This window comes from Bacillus rossius, chromosome 6 (genome assembly GCF_032445375.1).
Source record: "Bacillus rossius redtenbacheri isolate Brsri chromosome 6, Brsri_v3, whole genome shotgun sequence".
NCBI classification, from domain to species: Eukaryota; Metazoa; Arthropoda; class Insecta; order Phasmatodea; family Bacillidae; genus Bacillus; species Bacillus rossius.
Window position 1 is genome coordinate 36,693,182 of NC_086334.1, and position 19,037 is coordinate 36,712,218.

Genomic DNA, 19,037 nt, shown 5'->3' on the forward strand with positions numbered 1-19,037 from the left:
TCAAGGTTCCCTCGCCGACTTACAAATGCTAATTACGTTTCAAAGAACATTTAAACAGTTGTGTGTGGGCGTGGACCCCAGGAAGGCTGAAGGACCCGAACCATCCCCCCCCCCTTTCCAAGGAATTTATTCCCTTCACTGTGGAGGTAATTGCAACGGTTAAACTATGTTTTAAGGAAAACCTGTTGAATATTAAAGTTCTCCGCTCTATGCATGCATATAGGCCTAGACAGCCCAGTGAGATAACTTGTGTCGATTACCCACATGCGCAGAAACATCGGGCTGCAGATTCTCTCCCCCCTCCCGTCCCCCAAATAAAAAAAACCTAAATCGCAAAATCCCACAGATTTGCTCCCTCGGTTGTGTGAACGGATTATTCAAGCAATAATATCTCAAATAAATAAAGTTGGAGTTTTCTTCACAACTAGTTAGTTGTAAGGCACCTAAGGAACCCGTTGTAAAAATGATGAATATAACAAACACTTTAATTTAATATAGACGAAATATTTATTAAAAATTCAATTTCCTTTAATATTTTGCAAATAAAAATTATTTCGGATATATATTTGAAATTATAAAAAAAAAATGGTTTTGAATGAAGAACCTCTTGAAAAAACTGCATTGTGTGTTGATTGTCTCTGGTCATTCAATAATCTTCCTTGCTGTTGATTCGATTCAATATACACCAGTGCGTATACTGCAACCATAGTGGCAGTGGAATTCGTATGAAAGTGCTCAGTTGAATAGAGTTCGCAACAGCATTAGCATGCTACAGTTCAAATGTGCCTTAACATCTATTCGCGATCAATTTAATCCTATCATCAGCGCTGGAAAATTGACACAACAGTCGTTGGCAGATTAATATTTGCAAGTGGAGGCCAATAACTTCAATTGCATTAAACAGATATACGCGGCCGAAACGTGGCAAACTAAGCCACGGCCCGCTACTTTATAATTTTTTTTAAATTGGTTGTCTAAAGTCAGTTTACGGATGATAGTTTAACGTAACAACGTCATAACAAAACATTGATGAAATGATTGCATACTTCTATGAATAAAATTTAATCATTTTTATTGAATTATCACTATATTATATGGATACAAAGGAGTGAAATGAAATCTACAATTTAATTGATAAATTTACTTTTATTTGCACTCATTAATTCAAATATGTTTATTACTTTAACGAAGAGATTATTTTAACTATAACTTATAAACATGTTTGCTATTTAACTTCTTCCAATCTGTGTTATTCTGTTAAGGATAGGACGATGATAGGAAAAGTAGGAAACGAATGGGAGTGTTTCAAGTTTGATGTGCCTCGGAAAAGTCAAATCGATGGTGGTTCCAATCGAGTGAATGAGAGATAGATGCGGCACGGGACAATGAGTCATCCTTTTTCGTGCGTGCAGCCGGCGTTCATCGATTTATTATACGTTGTCACGTCAAAAATGCTCAAACTATCGGCCTTGTCAAAATATGACGCTATGCTCCCATACATATTATCTTTGCGCCACGGACTCGGCAGCAATGCTATGAGGAACAAACAGGTTAGCAAAGAGCAATTAAAATGTTACACTGTAAGCACATGAAAACAGAATTCACAAAGAGTTACATCAGTCAGTGAGTCAGTGATGAAAGTATTGAGCGGGTAAATGATTGCGATAATATTTTTTGTGAAGAATATAATTATTACTACGAGCGAGATTGATGTGCCTAAAGCTAGGACTGAGGTGAGCTGAATATCTTAACCATTTCCGAATATTAGCTTGACCAAATATCTTGTGTGGTCACAGAAATTGACACTATTGAAATAGTCGCAAATAACTTTGTTTCTCCCCATAACTTGTGTTAAAACTAGTGGTCCTATAGATTATATGATTATCTAAATCTACAGAATTGAAGCCAAGGTACATTCTATATATGAGAATATTACGAACCCAAATTTAGTTTCTTTATAATTTTCATAAACAATAATATTCAATAAGACTTGAACTTTTGTTAGAAGCCGGACCCAACATAACTTCCTGTAATTATACCTACAAAGTATAATTTAAAGCATGTATTTGGTTCCTTATATTATTTATATGCTTTGTGTGTTGTGCATGTCAAAACAGTAATATAAATATTCCGAAATTATAATTTATGAAAATCTACTTATTCTCTAACATCACTGATCAGTCAGCTGTAGAACTAAGTATATATATATATGATCACAAACACTTTTATATTCACCTATTTGACACACCCACATGCAAACCCCATTTATATATATATATCCTGTATAAAAATAATAATTATGCAAGAGGAACTCTAAATAGTCACTGCATGTAATTGCAAACCACCAGAACACACCTCTACAGTATTAATATTTACAATTTTATTAGGATTGCATAAAATGTCGTAGTACGTTCTCTTTTGTTTATTAGTTCCACAAAAAATGACGTTATTAAGCAACTTATTTAATTCATTCTTTGGAGTGTTACTTTAGATGAAATTATGTATACTTTTGAATAACTTTTAATTTATTTCCTCTTCCGTTTGTTGCTGATTATTTTAATCTGATTTAAATGTATAGTTATGATACTAGTTCCTCTCATGGGTTGAAGCCCATACGTAGCAGACATTAAACTCTTTCTTGCTTAAAAGTAATAAAAATTTCGAGTGGTTATTTTTCGAAGAACTCCCGCTTGTCCTTCCAAAAGATGTTAAAAATTGGGATGGTGCCGATTTTTCCATTAAAACACATTAAAAATTAAAAATCAAGATGTTAGTATTTGTGCAACACAGAGAAAGCCATTTCTTTCCTGAATAGGCTACGTTTTAAACTTTTTTATTTATATTGATTAAAAAATTTAATAATATAATTTTTAAAATAAATTCCTTTTATAATACCATAAGTTTTCTAATGTAATGCTTACCTGAAATAAGACAAATGTCCACAAAGTAAGAATGCTGGTGTAACCATATCCTCAGTTTCTAATGGCTGAACAATAATTATTTTCTTTCGTTTTTAACACCAATTCGTCGATAAAAAAAACTCTCATTAGTATTATGACTGATGCTTTCCGTCAGGGCATCGTGAACACGTTTCGTCGTCCAGTCGTATGGTGTTTGAGGGGGAGATACAGGACCTGATAGACGCCATCTTTTATTTAACATTGTTATATCATACATCTTTCTAATTATTAGAGACTACGAAAAAATCACGGTTTAGGATAGACTACACAGAGTTGATATTGAAAAATATATATTTTTTTGTGTTAAACCTTTTAGTTTTAAAATTTAATTTAATTTTTATTACTGACTACAAATGTAATTATATTATCAAAAGTCATAGGAACTATTTAATTGTGTGAACTGTACCTTTACGAAATGAAACATTTTATTTGTATCAGCGCGTGAAAAACGTAGTCGTGAGAGCGATGTTTGAATTCATAATGGCGACTGGCGCCAAGTACCACCACTCGGGCAGCCTCCAATTGCTTCGCGTCTGCCGCACTGGGGGTTCGGTTCGCGGTAACTCGACTCCCGGGGCTAGCGTTTCCGGCCACTTCGCGACCGCAGCGGGCTGCGAGGAGCACGACCAAGGCCTCTGGTTGCGTGACGCGACGTGCCGCCCCTCCCCCCATACCCCATGCCCCAGGCACGCGGCGGTGATCCGCGCAGCTGTCGACCACAGCCGGGAGGCGCGCGTCGCGAAGCACTAGCACCGCCACCCTAGGCTGCGTTTAGTTATATTCCTATTGGTGGACAAGGGCTTATTCACCGTTACAAATTACTCTACATTTCCCGGACTGTTCAACGAAGCATTCGACCCGAAATAAACCAAGAGTTCTTCGTTATTTCAGATAACTGTTTTTTTTCGTAGAAACTGCCACGTGTTTCGACCTCCACCGCCGTATAAAAGAGGGCATTGTCGTGAATTCAGGTTCGAAATAAGTGAAATTATGACCCGTAAATTTAAGAAGATCCCTGAATAATTTGTAACCAGCGTTCTTCGTAATATTTTTAAAAGTAATTCAGGGAGAGTCGGGGGGCTGCTGACATCCTCCCTCTTCTTGTTTTCTCAAGTGAAAAAAAAATTGATTAGCCATGCAATGGATTTTCGCAAACAAAATTTTGTTAATAAAACTTATTTTAATAAATTATGTTCTTCCTCTTGTAATTGTTTATCGACGTATGGCACCATGGACCCTCCTAACTCATGAAAGAGGTTGAATTCCGAAAAATGCTCCTCCACACACACGCGCGCACACTTTTCTTTCCCGTTTTGATTTGGATACGGCCTTGCCGATAGAATTACTTGCAAGAAAATTTCTAACAAACTATAGTATTTCCAAAAAATGTGTTTTTTATACACAATTAGATTGTTTAGATTGTCGAAACGGGTGTTTTCTATCAACCGTTATGTTTTTTTTTCCTCTGTGACGTACGACGTGTGTGTGCTCGAATTTCTGGATGGACGCAACCCGCAAAACATCAGTTCGCCTGTGGGTTAGGGGACCCGCGAAGCTAGAGGAACGTTATCGTTCAAATTGACAGCTCCGTGGCACCGGAAGTTCCGCACGGCTTTGATGAATATTCTGGGCATATAGGCACCGTGCACGGGTCTGAAAATCGTACTGGTGGCGCTGCGTAGTGTTTCTTTTCGAAACAACTTGAGGGACTGCCGCGCGCGACCTGCCTGCCTCTCTCCGAGACACGCAGCGCGCTGACAATCAGTTTGTAATCATGTGTGATATAGAAACTACATGTGGTTTCCTACCGATTAAAAATAGTAACCTCGGTGAGAATAAATTATCGAAAGGGAAAAATATTTGTATCAGTGGCCATGTGAATAATGTAAAGGAAATAAAGAGAGGTGACGTTTCTCTATTAAAAGCAGAAGTGATTCGGCAAACGTCTGTTAATCTTCCACCGTACCTTGTCACTCTTGAAGTAAGTATTTTATTTCCTTACGTTTATACTTCAGTGCTTATTGTTTAAATGTTAATGTTTATTTAACCGTCCATTTGTTTTCGTAGGTTGACGGCGGAAGAAATATTATAAACAGAAACTGCCCATGCCCGGCAGGACTTGGATGCGACTGTAAACACATTGCTGCAGTTATTTACTATGTTAATAATGAACAAATTACTTCGAAGACTGACATTCCACAAACATGGGGAAAACCATGTTCCACTAGGGCTGCGAAAGAAAAGTATTCAAAGGGAAAGCGAATAAGTGAAATATTTCCTAAAAAAGAACTAAAATATTCCGTAGCCGCTTCTCCTTTAGAAGTGGATACTCTTGTTAATATCGCTTGTCCTCTGTATCAAATGTTACAAGCAGAAAATAGAACAGAAGAGGAACGTGACTGTAAAAGTGTAATTAATTATTTATTAGAATCAGTGGAAAGCTCAGTAGTGCTAGATGAGTGTAAAAATATAACTAAAGAAATCCTACAAAATCAGTGTAATAGTTTGACAACAAATTTAGCGTTTAGACCATTGAATGAGGGCGAACAGTCATTCTACGAAAACTATGTGAGTGTTAGTAGTGAGAAGGCACTCAATATTTCTATAGCAACACGGAAGCAGGCAGAATGTTCAGAATGGTTCACTGAAAGAAAACTCCGCATCTCGGCGAGCAACAAGGCTCATCGCATAAAAGTAAGAAGAGAAAGTTTTGACTCGTTAGCAAATACTTTTTTGGTAGAGTCTAACAAAATTCTAGTTGGTGTAGCTGCTAGAAATGTGAAATACGGAAAAGACATGGAATCTGAAGCCATAGGCCATTATCAAAGAACATATGATACGAAAGTGTTACGTTGTGGACTGATAATTCATAAACTGAAACCATGGCTTTGTGGAAGCCCAGATGGCATCGTCGTTAGTAAAGGCAAGGCAAAAAAAGTATTAGAAGTAAAATGTCCAATTTCATGTAAAGATAGGTGCATAATTGATGAGGCAGGAAATGTTTCTTTGAAATATTTACTTCTAGACGAAAGGGGAAACATTACATTAAAGAAAAATAATATTTATTACACTCAGTGTCAGATATTAATGTATGTAACAGGTGTTGATACATGTGACTTGTATGTTTACAGTAGAAAACAACAGATCTGCATAACATTAGAAAAGAACTTGACGTACATTGAGAACTGCATTGATAAAATAGAAACATTCTATTTTAATCACTATTTACCTAAACTTGTTTCAGTAAATATCTAGTAATCAAACAAATGTACATTATAATAACAAATGTTATTCATAGCAGATTGCATTTCATCTGTTTATCTGTTTTCGTGTAGACTTTCCATGTCTTGACTAACTTAAATTTATTAACTTTGTAGTCATACTTATTTAATACATTAAAGTACTCATTCAGTATGTTTACATAGTAAAAATCTGTCTTTATGTATTATTTTTAATGATAGGAGACTGCAAATTGACTAAAACACAACACATATGAACAATATCGTCAATAAAGGGGAGCAGTTCAATTGATAGTTTGTCTAAAATGTGAAAGATTTTAATTCGTTGAATGCACCTCTCAACATGAATTCTAACACTGGCAATACTGTAAGTAGTTTCCACTTCTTCAGCTGTTAATTTTCCATCATGAAGGTATGGCGGAGTTACAACAACGACCCCTTTGTCGGAGAGGCTTGTTTTTATTCCTGGAAAACCTTTGTCGGCCATGACCTCATCGCCAACTTCTAATAGAATCAATAATCCACAATCATTTGTAATGAATGTGTCACTCGATCTGCCACCATAGCATTTTGATTTGAAGGTCACCATTCCACTAGGTGAAATGCCTACCAGGAATTTTATTGTGTAAGTACCCTTGTAATTAGAATAAAGAAAAATTCTTTGATCAACAATAGGTGGCTGTTCTACTTTAATTTCCGTACAATCAATTATTACTCGGCAATTAGGGTACTTTCTTTTGAAAATTGCAGGCATTGTTTCCATTATACTTTCCCTGCTAGGCCAAAACACATAATTAGCCATTGTAGATGCTAGCAACATTAGAGTAGTGGTGAAAATACGTGATATAGTTGTACGGTGAACTCCGAACATCACCCTCATAGCAGAATATGACAAGCCAGTTTTCATCTTCATTAAAAATATTAGCAAACGATTTTCTTTACTAATCTTGCTGTAAGATTGTGTTTGATTAAGTAACAATGTTAATAATAGATTAAAAACAGCAAATGTCACGCCCGTTAAGTCTCGCAGTTCTGTCTCATCTCTTATTGAGGGGTATCCTTGAAAACCTTGTATTTCATTACACATATCACTTGTTCCTGAGCTCTTGTCATAACGTTTCTTATACGAATTAAGGCAGACTTGCAATGGAATAGAAGCTTGAGTCGACAATTCATCCCCATCAGTTGTACAAGAAAAAACAAAATCGCAGACAATTGTTTCATTTACATCCGTCTGTATTGCAACTTCATGTTTCTTAATAGCAGCACTCGTTGAACATTCATAATCTATAATATCTACATAGCTACTTTTTTTTAACCTTTTCGCGGATCTTTCATACCTCTCGGAAGCTTGTGATGAGGCAGCTGTCTTTTTATAGTTTTTTGGAAATAAACTGGGGACGAATGCAGGATTTTTAGGGTGTCCTGACCTTTTGTTTCCAATAAAGTGAACACTGCATATTCTTGAGGTGGTTGTTGGTTCCCAAGGTGAATTATCAACACTGAAATAAAAATGTAACTTTTACCAAATAATACACTAATAGCGTCTATATAAATAACAAATTAGTAAATGTACTAAAATAAAAGTAAAATGATAGAATAGTGCTGGCAAATATTTTTCTCAAAACCTCCGCAAGTTCACGAATCGTATGCAAAAAAATATAAAACTGTAAAAGCAAACATTATTTTGTTGTTTTATTTTATATAAATGTTTATTTATTTAGAAAAAAATGTTTAAAGCACATAAATTTGACCACTTTTATGCAAAACTCGGAATAATATTTTCAAATGTGTTTCACAGAGCTTACATTTACTGTCGCAGCTACAGATGCTAAGCATAAATGTAAATAAACCATGTGATTACCGTGATACTTAACATAATTTTAGCATACTTTGTGCAGAAATTAAATGCTTTTATAACATTACATGCCTACATATTGCTTAACTTTGGCATATAATAGTTTATAAGCAGTGTACACCTACTTACTTTTGTCTGCGTACCGCTTGAACCCACAACTTTCGTCGTTGTTCTTCAGTTTTCCGCTTTGGAAATGAATAAAACACTATATCAGGTGATGTGTTTCTGTACGCATTACTACACCCAACCACACAGCAATTTGTGTTACCTTTCCGCTTTTTAAATACATTCATATTGCTAGTCGTTTTGAACTGTTTAGAAGTGACACACTAGCGATGCGCAGTTACTCAATTCTTGCCGTCCCGCAGTTAGTTACACCGTTGGCCGCCAGAGTGGCGCGCACGGTGCCTATAAAGAGTGTGTTGCCCCTGAAGGGGGTGTGCAAGCCACGGTAATTGCAGCGACGGTAGGGACCGGCCACGACACTCCGCGTCACCGCACCGCCGACTGCGAGACACCCAGCGGAGCTCTGTCCGCCCGCAGCGCCGAACCAGGGACAACTTCGTCGTCGGGGTGAGCCCTGTCACTGCGGACCATCTCCTGAGGTGTCGGCACTGACGTCACCAGTAGATATCGAGGGTCCCGGACGCCAGTCAAGAGTCGACGAGTGAGTACTCGCTCGGTGAGTAACGCAGGGGTGCCCACAAGGGGGGGGTAACGACGCAGACTGCGTCATTAAAATTTCAGGGGGGGGGGGGGTTAAAATACGAGAAAAATGTATATATTATTTACATAATTATATCTTCTAATGTGAAAATACGTTTATGGTGCTTTGATAATTGAAAGGGATCTTGTAAATAAAATTGGCAACCCCACACTTTCCTCAACAAAAGCAGTTTGGCATCTGTCGGTTCAGGATGGAAATATTACCTGATATGACCAAAATTATTATTATTATTATTAGAAAATCAGTTTTAATTAATGCAAAATGTGATAAAATATAATACTAAAAAAGTATAATATTATAAAATAATTGAGTAAATCATTGAGAAAATGGCATAAAAATTTCGGGGGGGGGGGGGTGGGGGGGGGGCATCATTAGGTTGGGGGGGTGAGTCATAGTGTTTGGGGGGGGGGCACCTCTGAGTAACGAGTTGGTAACGTCGAAGAACGAGTAAGGTGACGGCGGGGGCCGCGGCGCAAGTATTTAAGTGCAGACGAGACAGACTCGAGTCGCTGGACGACCGAGGAACCCGGCGAGTGCGAGGGAGCAGGAGGCGGGCTGCCGGGCCGTCCAACAGAGGACGAGGTGCAGCAGAGCAGAGACACTCGCTCGCCCTGCGAGCAGCGAGCGGCAGACGCCGGTAGAGCTGGGGTTGTTCCGGCGTCGCATCTGGTCCGTGTCCCAGTGTGAGCAGCGCGGACCAGTGAGGAAGACCGCGGGTCTTCGTCGTGCTGAAGGGAGTTCGTCTGTTCCCGGAGCCGCGGCGAGCTCGCGCGCTATAGAGGCCGTCCGTCCCGCCGAGAGCCTGTTCGGCGGTGGTCGATTTAACACCAAACTTAAACAACATAGACGCTGGTCGTTTGATTACTGCTATTCTGATCATAACGGACAGTTGTAAACATTTACATTTAAATTTTAATGCTTAGTTTTTTTTGTACGTACTTGAAACGTTTTAATAGTCTACGGGAGCCTAATTCATAGTAATGTATGAACAGTAAGTAGTAAATGCCCCATAGCATCTTAAGGCCTAAAGTTACGTCTGTTAGAAACTGTTTTTTATTGTATGGGTTTTATAGATCTTTAGTGTTGATGTCCAATATTTTTACGTTTGCAGCTAACCAATAAGTGAAGAACGACATTGTGAAGTCGGCAGTCATATATATATATATATATATATATCGATGTTTAATCGATAAATTTATGTGAATGAACGTTTTGGGTAAATGTGGTACTTTCGAACCTCTTGTGTTTTGGCACGTACACACCCTCTCATATGCCATACACCTGGAGAGTGAATCATTGTTCTAAAAGTATTTTGCGTGCGATGCACGTGAAATGAACTTAGACGTCAAGGAAAGCTGGGAAGACGGGTGTGTGGTTGGAAAGGGGAAGTGGGGTGTGTACCCCGGCGCCCCCCCCCCCCCCACGACTGAAGTCCTGCGCACGCATGTGCCTGTGACTGACCCAGCGCAGGCCATCGTCGGAATCCCTGTAGCGCGACGTGCGCAGAACAGCAGAACATCGCAGTATTGTGAACGTGCGGTTATTAGCCGTGCGGCAAACCGAAACAAACAACTACTTGCTGTAGTGGTTACGGGAGTTACATTTCGTTGACAGAGGGATTTGCAAAAACACACACATATATATAATAAAAATTGAAACCGCGTGTTAAAAAAAATAACTTTCGTTACTATTGAATCTAGCTCACGAACACATGGGCTTACAGACGTAACCGTAGGCGACGCGGATTCTCACACAGTTGAAAAAATCTTACCGGTGTTGTAACATGTCACTTTGCATCACAAAAAATAACATACTGCTTTCGCTGATATTTTAAAAAAAAATTTTCCCCGTCTCCGGAGGGGATGGGAAATGATTTCTCACAATAAATTCTCATAGCGTACACGACACCCATGAATTTTTGGCATGTTGATATTAATTGACCATTCAGTTTTAAAATGAATTGTTTAATCCAAATTTAATATTTATTTGGAAAATATTGTTGTGTTGTTAACGTATTTAAAATATTTCACAAAAGCATTCGTGAACAAAAACCCCAAGAATACACAAAAAAATTAGGATTACCAACACTTCAAAACAAAGTTCCAGATTTTTCGTAATTGTGAAACGTGGGATTTCTCAGAGTGCTCTCGTTTTTCGCCGACATTCTTCCCATCAGCGCTTGGATCTCATCACACAGTCCTCCATCGTGTCTGACGACCCTTGTGCTGTCGAGACACAAAACCCTATTCATTCACTCCTTTCGAACCCACTTTCCATTGGGTTGGGACGGTCGTGTTCCTGATAGTTTCTGGTATCATTATTACATTTATAAGATGTTCAAGGGCTTGCTTTAAGCCTTTTTGCACGGTTCGAAAAATTCTGTATGCCGGGAGTTATGAATATTCAGTCGATGGCATGCTGTGGCGTAGTTTAAGTCATGTTCTATCTTTTTGGTTGCACATGGGAACTGACAGCTGAGGAAAAATCTCAGGGTGCATTCGAAACCAAAATTAATTTACGCATTTGAGCCTCTTTCTTTAGCAAAGTGTAACAATAGATTAACATTTGTAATACAGCTACATAAGTGGAGCACGCCTTGATTATTAAATTAAATTATTTGTCGTATTCATATTTTTTCAATGGGCTTTTTAGGCGCCTTACGAATAACTATGCTTATAATTAATAAAAAGACTTATATCTCATAACGTTTAGCTCTAAACATAAAACGATGAAAATTTTTCCCTTTTTGGAAATATAATTTTGCGTCACTGGGAATATTTTTATGATATTTTGAATTTTTATACTTATGCCCTTTCGAAAATATTCTAAATATGCTTATATCCTTGAAGTTTATAATTTTATATAAAAACCGTTGGTATTTTGTCTTTTATGTATAATATATGTTTGTATGCCCGAATTTTTTTTTTTTTTTTTTTTTTTTAGTTTTGCTATTTGTAGTTACGCCCTTTTGAATTATTGTATTACCCATATTCTTATTTTGTGATCGTTTAATTTCTTGCTGCTAAAATTATCGGTTAATGGCACAGATTTACGTGTTTGTTATATTCATCATTCTTTCAACCTCCTCTAGTAATCCTATAATTTTCGTTACCACAGATCCTGGGTGCTCCCATACAATAATCCCTGAAAGTTCGCGGCAAGTTAATTCGCGGTGACGTAGAACACGCATCGTCGCGTCGCGTCGCGTCGCGTGCGAGTCGCACTGTCGCGGAGTGAGGGGTGCTTGGTGAGGAGGGGAGGGGGAGACGTTACGGCACCGCGGGTGATAATTACCGCGCGGCTGTCTGCCAGCCGGGGAGAGTCCAGGCGAGCAGGCGGGCGAAGGGGGAGAGGGGGAGGGGGGTGACAGTGGGACCCCAGGGGGCGGCGTGGTCCCAGGGGAACGAGCCGAGAGACACGTCGCAACACGTCTCCCACGAGGCCCGGCTCGGGTTCGAAGCCCGGACTAGCGACGGCCATGCCAGTAGGTGAGATAACCCGTCTTCTGGTTGCGTAGACTAGGTCGCGGAGCCGGGGGAGAGGGTGGGCGCCATCTTTACCCTCTTAGTAACTGAGTCGTGTATTTCCAAACCCGGTCATACAAATAAAACTATATGTATATATATATATATATATATATATATATATATATATATATATATATATATATATATATATAGAAAATTGTACTTATAGTGACTTCCCCCCCTCCCGAGTCTTTTTCTGTACCCGCCACTGGGTATATAACACTAAAAATTTAGCGGTGGCGCGCCCTCCCATTGCCGTGAACCACGCTTGATGCTGCGTCGCCCGCGTCCAGGAGGAAGGGGGGGGGGGGCACTCGCCCCCTATATGTCATATGTTTCCACCACTGTATATACCTAAGAGTAATGTTTTTTTTAAAAATAGATGTTTCAATAGAAGTAGAAACTAGAGCGACCACCAGCCCCTATTTTCCATCTGGTTACCATAACCACTGGTTTTTGGTATAATGCAGTTTAAAGCCGTTTCGTTTTCTGATGTGTTGTTAACATATTTGTTTTAACAAAGCATACTTCATTGCGGCATTCTCACGTTTATTGCTAGCGAGTTATTTCCAAGATATCAAACTAACCCCTAGCATTAGCCTTTAAACAACTACGGTTTCTTTTGCTAACCAATTGCTACCCCGAGTTATAACAATGTTATAACAGAACCTCACGCCATCGACGTAGAATAAGTATATATAAATATATATGTATTCTATAAGTAATTCTGATTGCTTAGCAATTAATTTCTTGTTAGATTATAATAATATGAAGTAGTATTAACGCAATTTTACTATTGACACAGTGTTAATGTATTTGATTAATTGCACATGGAAGCTGACAGCTTTGGAAAAATTCTCAGGGTGCATTCAAAAACAAATTTATTTATGCATTTAAACCTTTTTATTTAACATTATCTCCTGAAATAAGAGAGTTCTGCGGCTGCGATGGAAGAGGGATATTAAAGAGAATTTAAGATGAATGCACGCTACAGTTTAAATAGTAACGAAGTATTTTTATCCAAAAAAGCAGAGTTAGATTAATTAACTGTTGTCGGTGATGTTTAATAAACAGTTATAACATGCAATACACGGTTTTAAATTAATTCAAATGAATATGTGTTGATGGTTGGTGAAAGTATGTCAATGGGAACAACGTTAATTAAGAAATGTTAATGCGGCAGCTTCCAAACACGTCACCGATGCGCCTGTTGGTAGGCATTCACCGCAGCACTGCTGTGCGAAGGGTCGCATAACGACAAAAGGTAACTGCGCTTCCGTTTGACTGGTCCAAGCACATAACGACTGCGTGCATAAAGTTTCTCAGCCATTCCATTATCGGCAAGCATTCCTTTTTGAATTGAGATACATTCTTTATACGCGTAGCCTCATAACGAAGTATGTAATGGAAGATTACAGTCAAGACTTCATCAGTCCAACATATTTGAGAACCTACAAATAAGATGTCTTGCAAGTAATGTTACGATGCATCTTGAAAATTAGTTGAGAAATATCACAGGAATAATTTGTTCACTGAAGTTGGAAAAGGAGTAAACGCAACTGGTTTCAGTCCATCTCATAGTAATCCCAAAAAATAATGAAAACTATTCCAAAAGTTAGTTTTTTTCGAATAAATTTATTTACTTAAAAACATTTGTAAAAGCACACTAATGCTTCGATAAACAGCCAACATTACATTTCTCAGCTCGTTAATACATGTAATTGATGATCTATTGCTATGCAGTTAAATAGCGCTGGCTTGCTTTAAAAACGAGACCAAGCCATCCACCTTCAGGCAGACACGAAGTAGACCAGCTCCATGTGGGCTGGCGGTAGGCTCGGCTCCATAGACTCATGGTGATGTGCACCACATCCTCAAGCTGCGAGGTAGCCTCAATATGTGACACGGCGGACGCAAGCGTTGAAATTTTGTACGTGCTAGCTAAAGAGCAGTATTTTTCAAAAGAATATATTTACCGTGTATAATATTTCCTCATTAAAATACGTACTGCGTCAAATAAGAGCACGTGTCTGTTTGGAGTACTACTTGTAAAAAAAAAACACGTGTGGTTGTTCATATCAGCTAATCTTTGAGTTTATGTAAGCGAAACGGCCTTACAGCACAAACGTTTCCAGACAACGATTGTTCGAATAGGTAACGACACACACCTGAATTTCGATCGGAAACATTGTGTGCTGTACGGGAATCGGACCCGGGGAGAAGGGGGGCGGAGGAACATGTGTCTACGTGTCCCTTTTAAGCATTTTGTGTTGAACAAACAACGTTTTTTGTTTTTTGTAGTGTCCACTAGATGTCTCGATGGATACAGCGTCGACGCGGGAACAAAGTACAACACACCGGGCGTCACGGCACGAGGCTCGCGACGTAGTTGATCTTGTCCTCCAGCCCCATGGCGACGACGCACGCCAGCACGAAGGCGGCGCCCAGCACGCTCATCCAGTCGGGCAGCTCGCCGAAGGCGAACACCTGCAGCAGGAAGGCCAGCACGATGTCCATGGAGCGCGTGATGGACACGCGGCCGGCGTCCTCCAGGGACAGCGCGCGCGCCACCAGCACCTGCGGGCAAGGCGCGTGCCCCTGTTCCGTCACGGGGGAGAAGCTCTGCCTGCCGAAGAATTGCATGTTTTACATCATTGCAAGAAGACAGAAGATATCAGAGAAAAATATATTCAAGGACTTTTGGCACTAGGATATGATTATCAAGATCTGCGAAGTCTTATCCAAAACAAGAACTCTTTTGAAATATGGAGAAATTGAGTAATAGAAATGGGGAACGATTGGAAGAATTTGACCGATGGTATACATCTGCGGATACGGACAGCGATGAAGAATAATTGTAAGATAGTTTAGAAGAAATTCTGTTCAGTTGATTTATGTGAATAAATTTATGGAGATAAACTCTTAATATAGGTGAAGAAAACTTAGTACTGTTTACATAAGGTTTGAAGAAAGAAGAAAAACTTGTTCACTATTATGATCTGACATAAATAAAATGAAGTCTAAAACCCCTTAAATTTAGGTGAAGAAAATAATTATTATAATTATTGGTGATGGTATATATTCAGAAGGTTCTGAAGAAAGAAGAAAATTTTTGTTTAATATTATTAACTTTTACTTTAACATTTATTTCTTTGGGTAGAAGAAATTAATTTTACTTGAAAATATATAATATGAATATAACAACATTATATCTATATGGGTACAAGGCAATATAACCTCTTATTAACCCCGAAAAACCAAATAATTGAAAATAATTTAAATGAAGATTACATGATTTGAAGATAAAATTATTATTATTGTTAATTGATTAATCTCCTATTATACCCTAACAGGGATAACACATAGGAATGAAGCAATTGAAAATATGCCTTTATTATTTATTGGAGAAATCTGCCGAAGAATCCATTATGCATATGGAATAGCGAAGGGCGGTAGCGTGGTGGGGGTTCGCTCCCGGTCCGGGCACCCGGGCTCTGGTAAGGCTGTAACCTTTAAACGGTGGATTGTCTAAGGGGCGGTAATTAAGGCAATCTTTGGTTTGGTGTTACCTTACCTACCCGGGCTCTGGCACAGCTGTAACCTTCGGGCGGGAGATATGCTGATATTGAAGTACCCAAGGACATCCATGTCCTGATTCGGGGGTGCTCTGCCGCCGTGAGGCTGCCCGGGAAAGCACTATACCTGAAGATGAAGGGTGCCATGGGACTGATCCTTTACTGTGATAGTTCCCTGCTGAGATTTCCTCAAATGGCTCAGGATCAGGATTGGAGTAGGAAAACGTGGTGGTAGTGGTCCTCCTATGCTTGGAGAACACTCCGAAGGGTCCCCGCCCTGCTGACGAGTGGAAGTGTTGAGCTACTTAAGCTCGGGTACTAGCCTGCTGAGCTAGTAGAGGTTGGACAGGCCTCAGCTGGATCACGAGTAACTGGGTGACCGAGGGGTCCCAGGGATGTGAGAGGTATGGTTCCGTGTCGTTGCTGCTCAGATCCCGCAGAGGGGGCTGGCTCTGTAGGAGGTCTAGGGGTTTAACGGCGGAGCTGGGGGTGGGTCGGTGGAACCGAAGTTGGGATGGGTCGCCTCAACCTCTCGACCTAGCCGTGCACTCTCCAGTAACATGCCGCGATTGGAAATGGCGAATCTATTTCCCGGTTCTCGGAACCCGTGTTTGGCACTGGTAACAGTGTCAGGCATGTAAAAGACCTATCTTTCTCCTAACCGGGATCACGCCCTAACGGGATTATATGCCTGGGGGAGTATCGATGAATTTCAGAGGTGTGAACCTAAAGTACATGCCGAGTCTTTGTGCCCGCCCGCAGGATGTCCACAAGAGAATAACCCAGCTTCAATAGTTTAATTTTCAACCAATCACACATCAAATTGAAGTTAAACTAACCTAGTTTTTTTTCTTATAAATGTTCAATATGTGCACCTTTAGCTAAACGGCAAACACACCCAACCTAAAGTTTTGTAATTGTGGTTGTTACTGTAGTTTTTGTTGTATGGGTAAGCGCCAAGGTGGTGATTATGACTAGAACAACATAAATGGCATCCGTGTCTTACTCGGGAATCTTAACACAGAACCGCCGGACCGAAACCGGGTGCTTGGCCGACTGCGCCACGGAGGCCGACAACCACTTGCAGAACTGACGCACGTGCGAAACACGCTCCGTCCCCAGGTACCAGCCTTGTTTCAGGGATCTCGGCAGTAGAGGCTGCGTGACATCGACGTCTTTCACGTGTCAACGAAAGTTCAGACACGTCCGGTTCCGACCATACCAGTGGTGGTTTCAAAAATGTTGACCTCTACCTCTACCTCGACATATCGGTCTCAACACATCGACACTAACTATCGGTCTTGACGTGTCGACATTGACATTCCGAAACTAAATTCTAAATTAATATCGACCCATAGACGTACCTAATGTCACATGACCCTAACCTTGCAACAGAAATGCTTCGCACCAAACTGATAAACACATAGGCCTAGTATGACATGACCACTAAGTAACAATAAAATTTGCGATGTGAATGACTTTACACTAAGCATTTGAAGAAAGCTGCAGCAGGGTTGCCGAAACGTCGGGCTCGTCGACAGTTTTTCACAGACGTGGCCATTTATGCTCTCTATAACGACGAAGCTGTGTGGGGCATGTTTCATAGGCAACGAGAAGCATGCTATGAATATAAATATTCTTCAAACCAAAAAAAAATTATTATCCATACCTTGAACAGTAAACAATTATCTGATGATTGGAAATGATCGATAAAATAACCACGCAGTAGCCTAATAATTTGATACACAAACTTAACAGCAAATGTCAGTTGTTTTTTTTAGGGGGGGGGGGGGGTTAACTGAGGTGACCGAAACGGATATTGCATCAAATTGAGCTATTAAGTGAGCCCAACTTTCAAATTAATTGATATAAAAGTAAGAGTTTTATAAATATATTTATGAATACAAAGTAAAAAATTTGTATGCTTTCAAACAATTCTTAGAAAACAAGTTACCCAAAACCATTCTTTAAGTAAAGTTTAATTTTTTTTTATTTTGCGCATGATTTTGTAGAGCATGCCATATAAATATTATTATCTCCCCATTTAAATACAGTCTTTTTCCTATGCAGTAATAGGTTTTATTTAACAGCTTCGTGTTGTAGAATCCACGTTGTTTTACTTGCAGTAGGTACCACGAAACATAGACAAAGAATGTTTCCAAACTCACAGATGGCTTAAAGTTTTACAGCTTAGTCATGTGGATTATTAAGGAGAGTGACGAGGCATCCTTGAAAACAAGGTTTCAACTTCTAACGAAAGGAAACAGGAAAATAATAATTGTCTTTGAGAATACTACGCTCATCCGAGTATCATGCTGATGCATAAGAATAAATTATAGAAGATGATGCTTAAAAACGTCAACAATACATCCTATTTTGGAATAGCTAACTGGAATAGTAACATCAAGGACAAAGTCCGTGATTGCAGTTTGCACATGAGTCTATTGTACGGAGAACGGGATCCGAAAATTGGATGGGATGGGTGGGATGAGACCAGCTCTGTCCGAGAGACCAACTTGTTGTTCCGGCTACCTTGAGGAATGCTTGAAAGGAAATGTGAGACGGAGCTTATGTGGAGTGCATCTCACGTGGAAGCGGAAGTTCCCACGCAAACAAGTTTATGCAATCACGTTTGTACTTGAACCAGATCACCTCGGCAAAAGGCGAGAGATACTACATTAACACACCACTGTAGCCCTTCATTACCTGCGAAGAATAACTCATGCGATTGAAGAGCTGTGGAATGACGTGCCTAATGAAATATTTTCAAGATGTGTAATCACTAGATAAAGGAGATATTAAAAAAAAACATAATTTCGAACAGATGTAAAGAGTATTTTATAATGGATAGAATTGTATTAAATGTCTCTCAAATATCACTTACACTGTTTAGGAAAACATTTCGTTGTTTGCGGAGGCGACGAATTCTTCTTACGAAGACGGATTCCAATTGATTGAACCGAACAATAACTGGATCCCTGATGTCCTTATCATGTGTTACTATTTGTAATTCAAAGGATTTCTTTTGTGATGTCCGAAAATATGAAAGTCACATTGTGACAAATCGGGGATGTATGGAGGATGTCCGACGACTTTTAACCTTTTCCTAGAAAACGTGGCAACGACTTCCGCGAGGACGTGAGGAATGCTG

The 19,037-nt window shown here is 39.5% G+C and overlaps 2 protein-coding genes across 2 annotated transcripts in view; both read right to left on the reverse strand.

Annotated features, from left to right (window-relative positions):
- Positions 1–4,701: 4,701 nt before the first annotated feature.
- LOC134533537 (uncharacterized) lies at positions 4,702–8,429 on the reverse strand. The gene is made up of 2 exons (XM_063371069.1): positions 8,187–8,429; positions 4,702–7,701 (listed from the first exon to the last, which is right to left on the reverse strand). The coding sequence occupies exons 1-2, from the start codon at positions 8,348–8,350 to the stop codon at positions 6,399–6,401; spliced, it is 1,467 nt and encodes a 488-aa protein (XP_063227139.1). The 5' UTR covers positions 8,351–8,429; the 3' UTR covers positions 4,702–6,398.
- Positions 8,430–13,926: 5,497 nt separating this feature from the next.
- LOC134533539 (solute carrier family 35 member G1-like) overlaps positions 13,927–19,037 on the reverse strand; it is a 34,759-nt gene continuing 29,648 nt past the window's right edge. The window contains exon 6 of the mRNA XM_063371071.1: positions 13,927–14,888. Coding sequence (XP_063227141.1) covers positions 14,676–14,888 — 213 coding nt within the window. The 3' untranslated portion in view covers positions 13,927–14,675. The remainder of the gene's footprint in view (positions 14,889–19,037) is intronic.

Coding starts and splice junctions, on each gene's coding strand:
- LOC134533537 (XM_063371069.1), bottom strand. CDS start 8,350: ATGAATGTATTTAAAAAGCGGAAAGGTAACACAAATTGCTGTGTGGTT. Junction 7,702..8,186: donor CAAGCGGTACGCAGACAAAA/GTAAGTAGGTGT, acceptor TTTTTATTTCAG/TGTTGATAATTCACCTTGGG.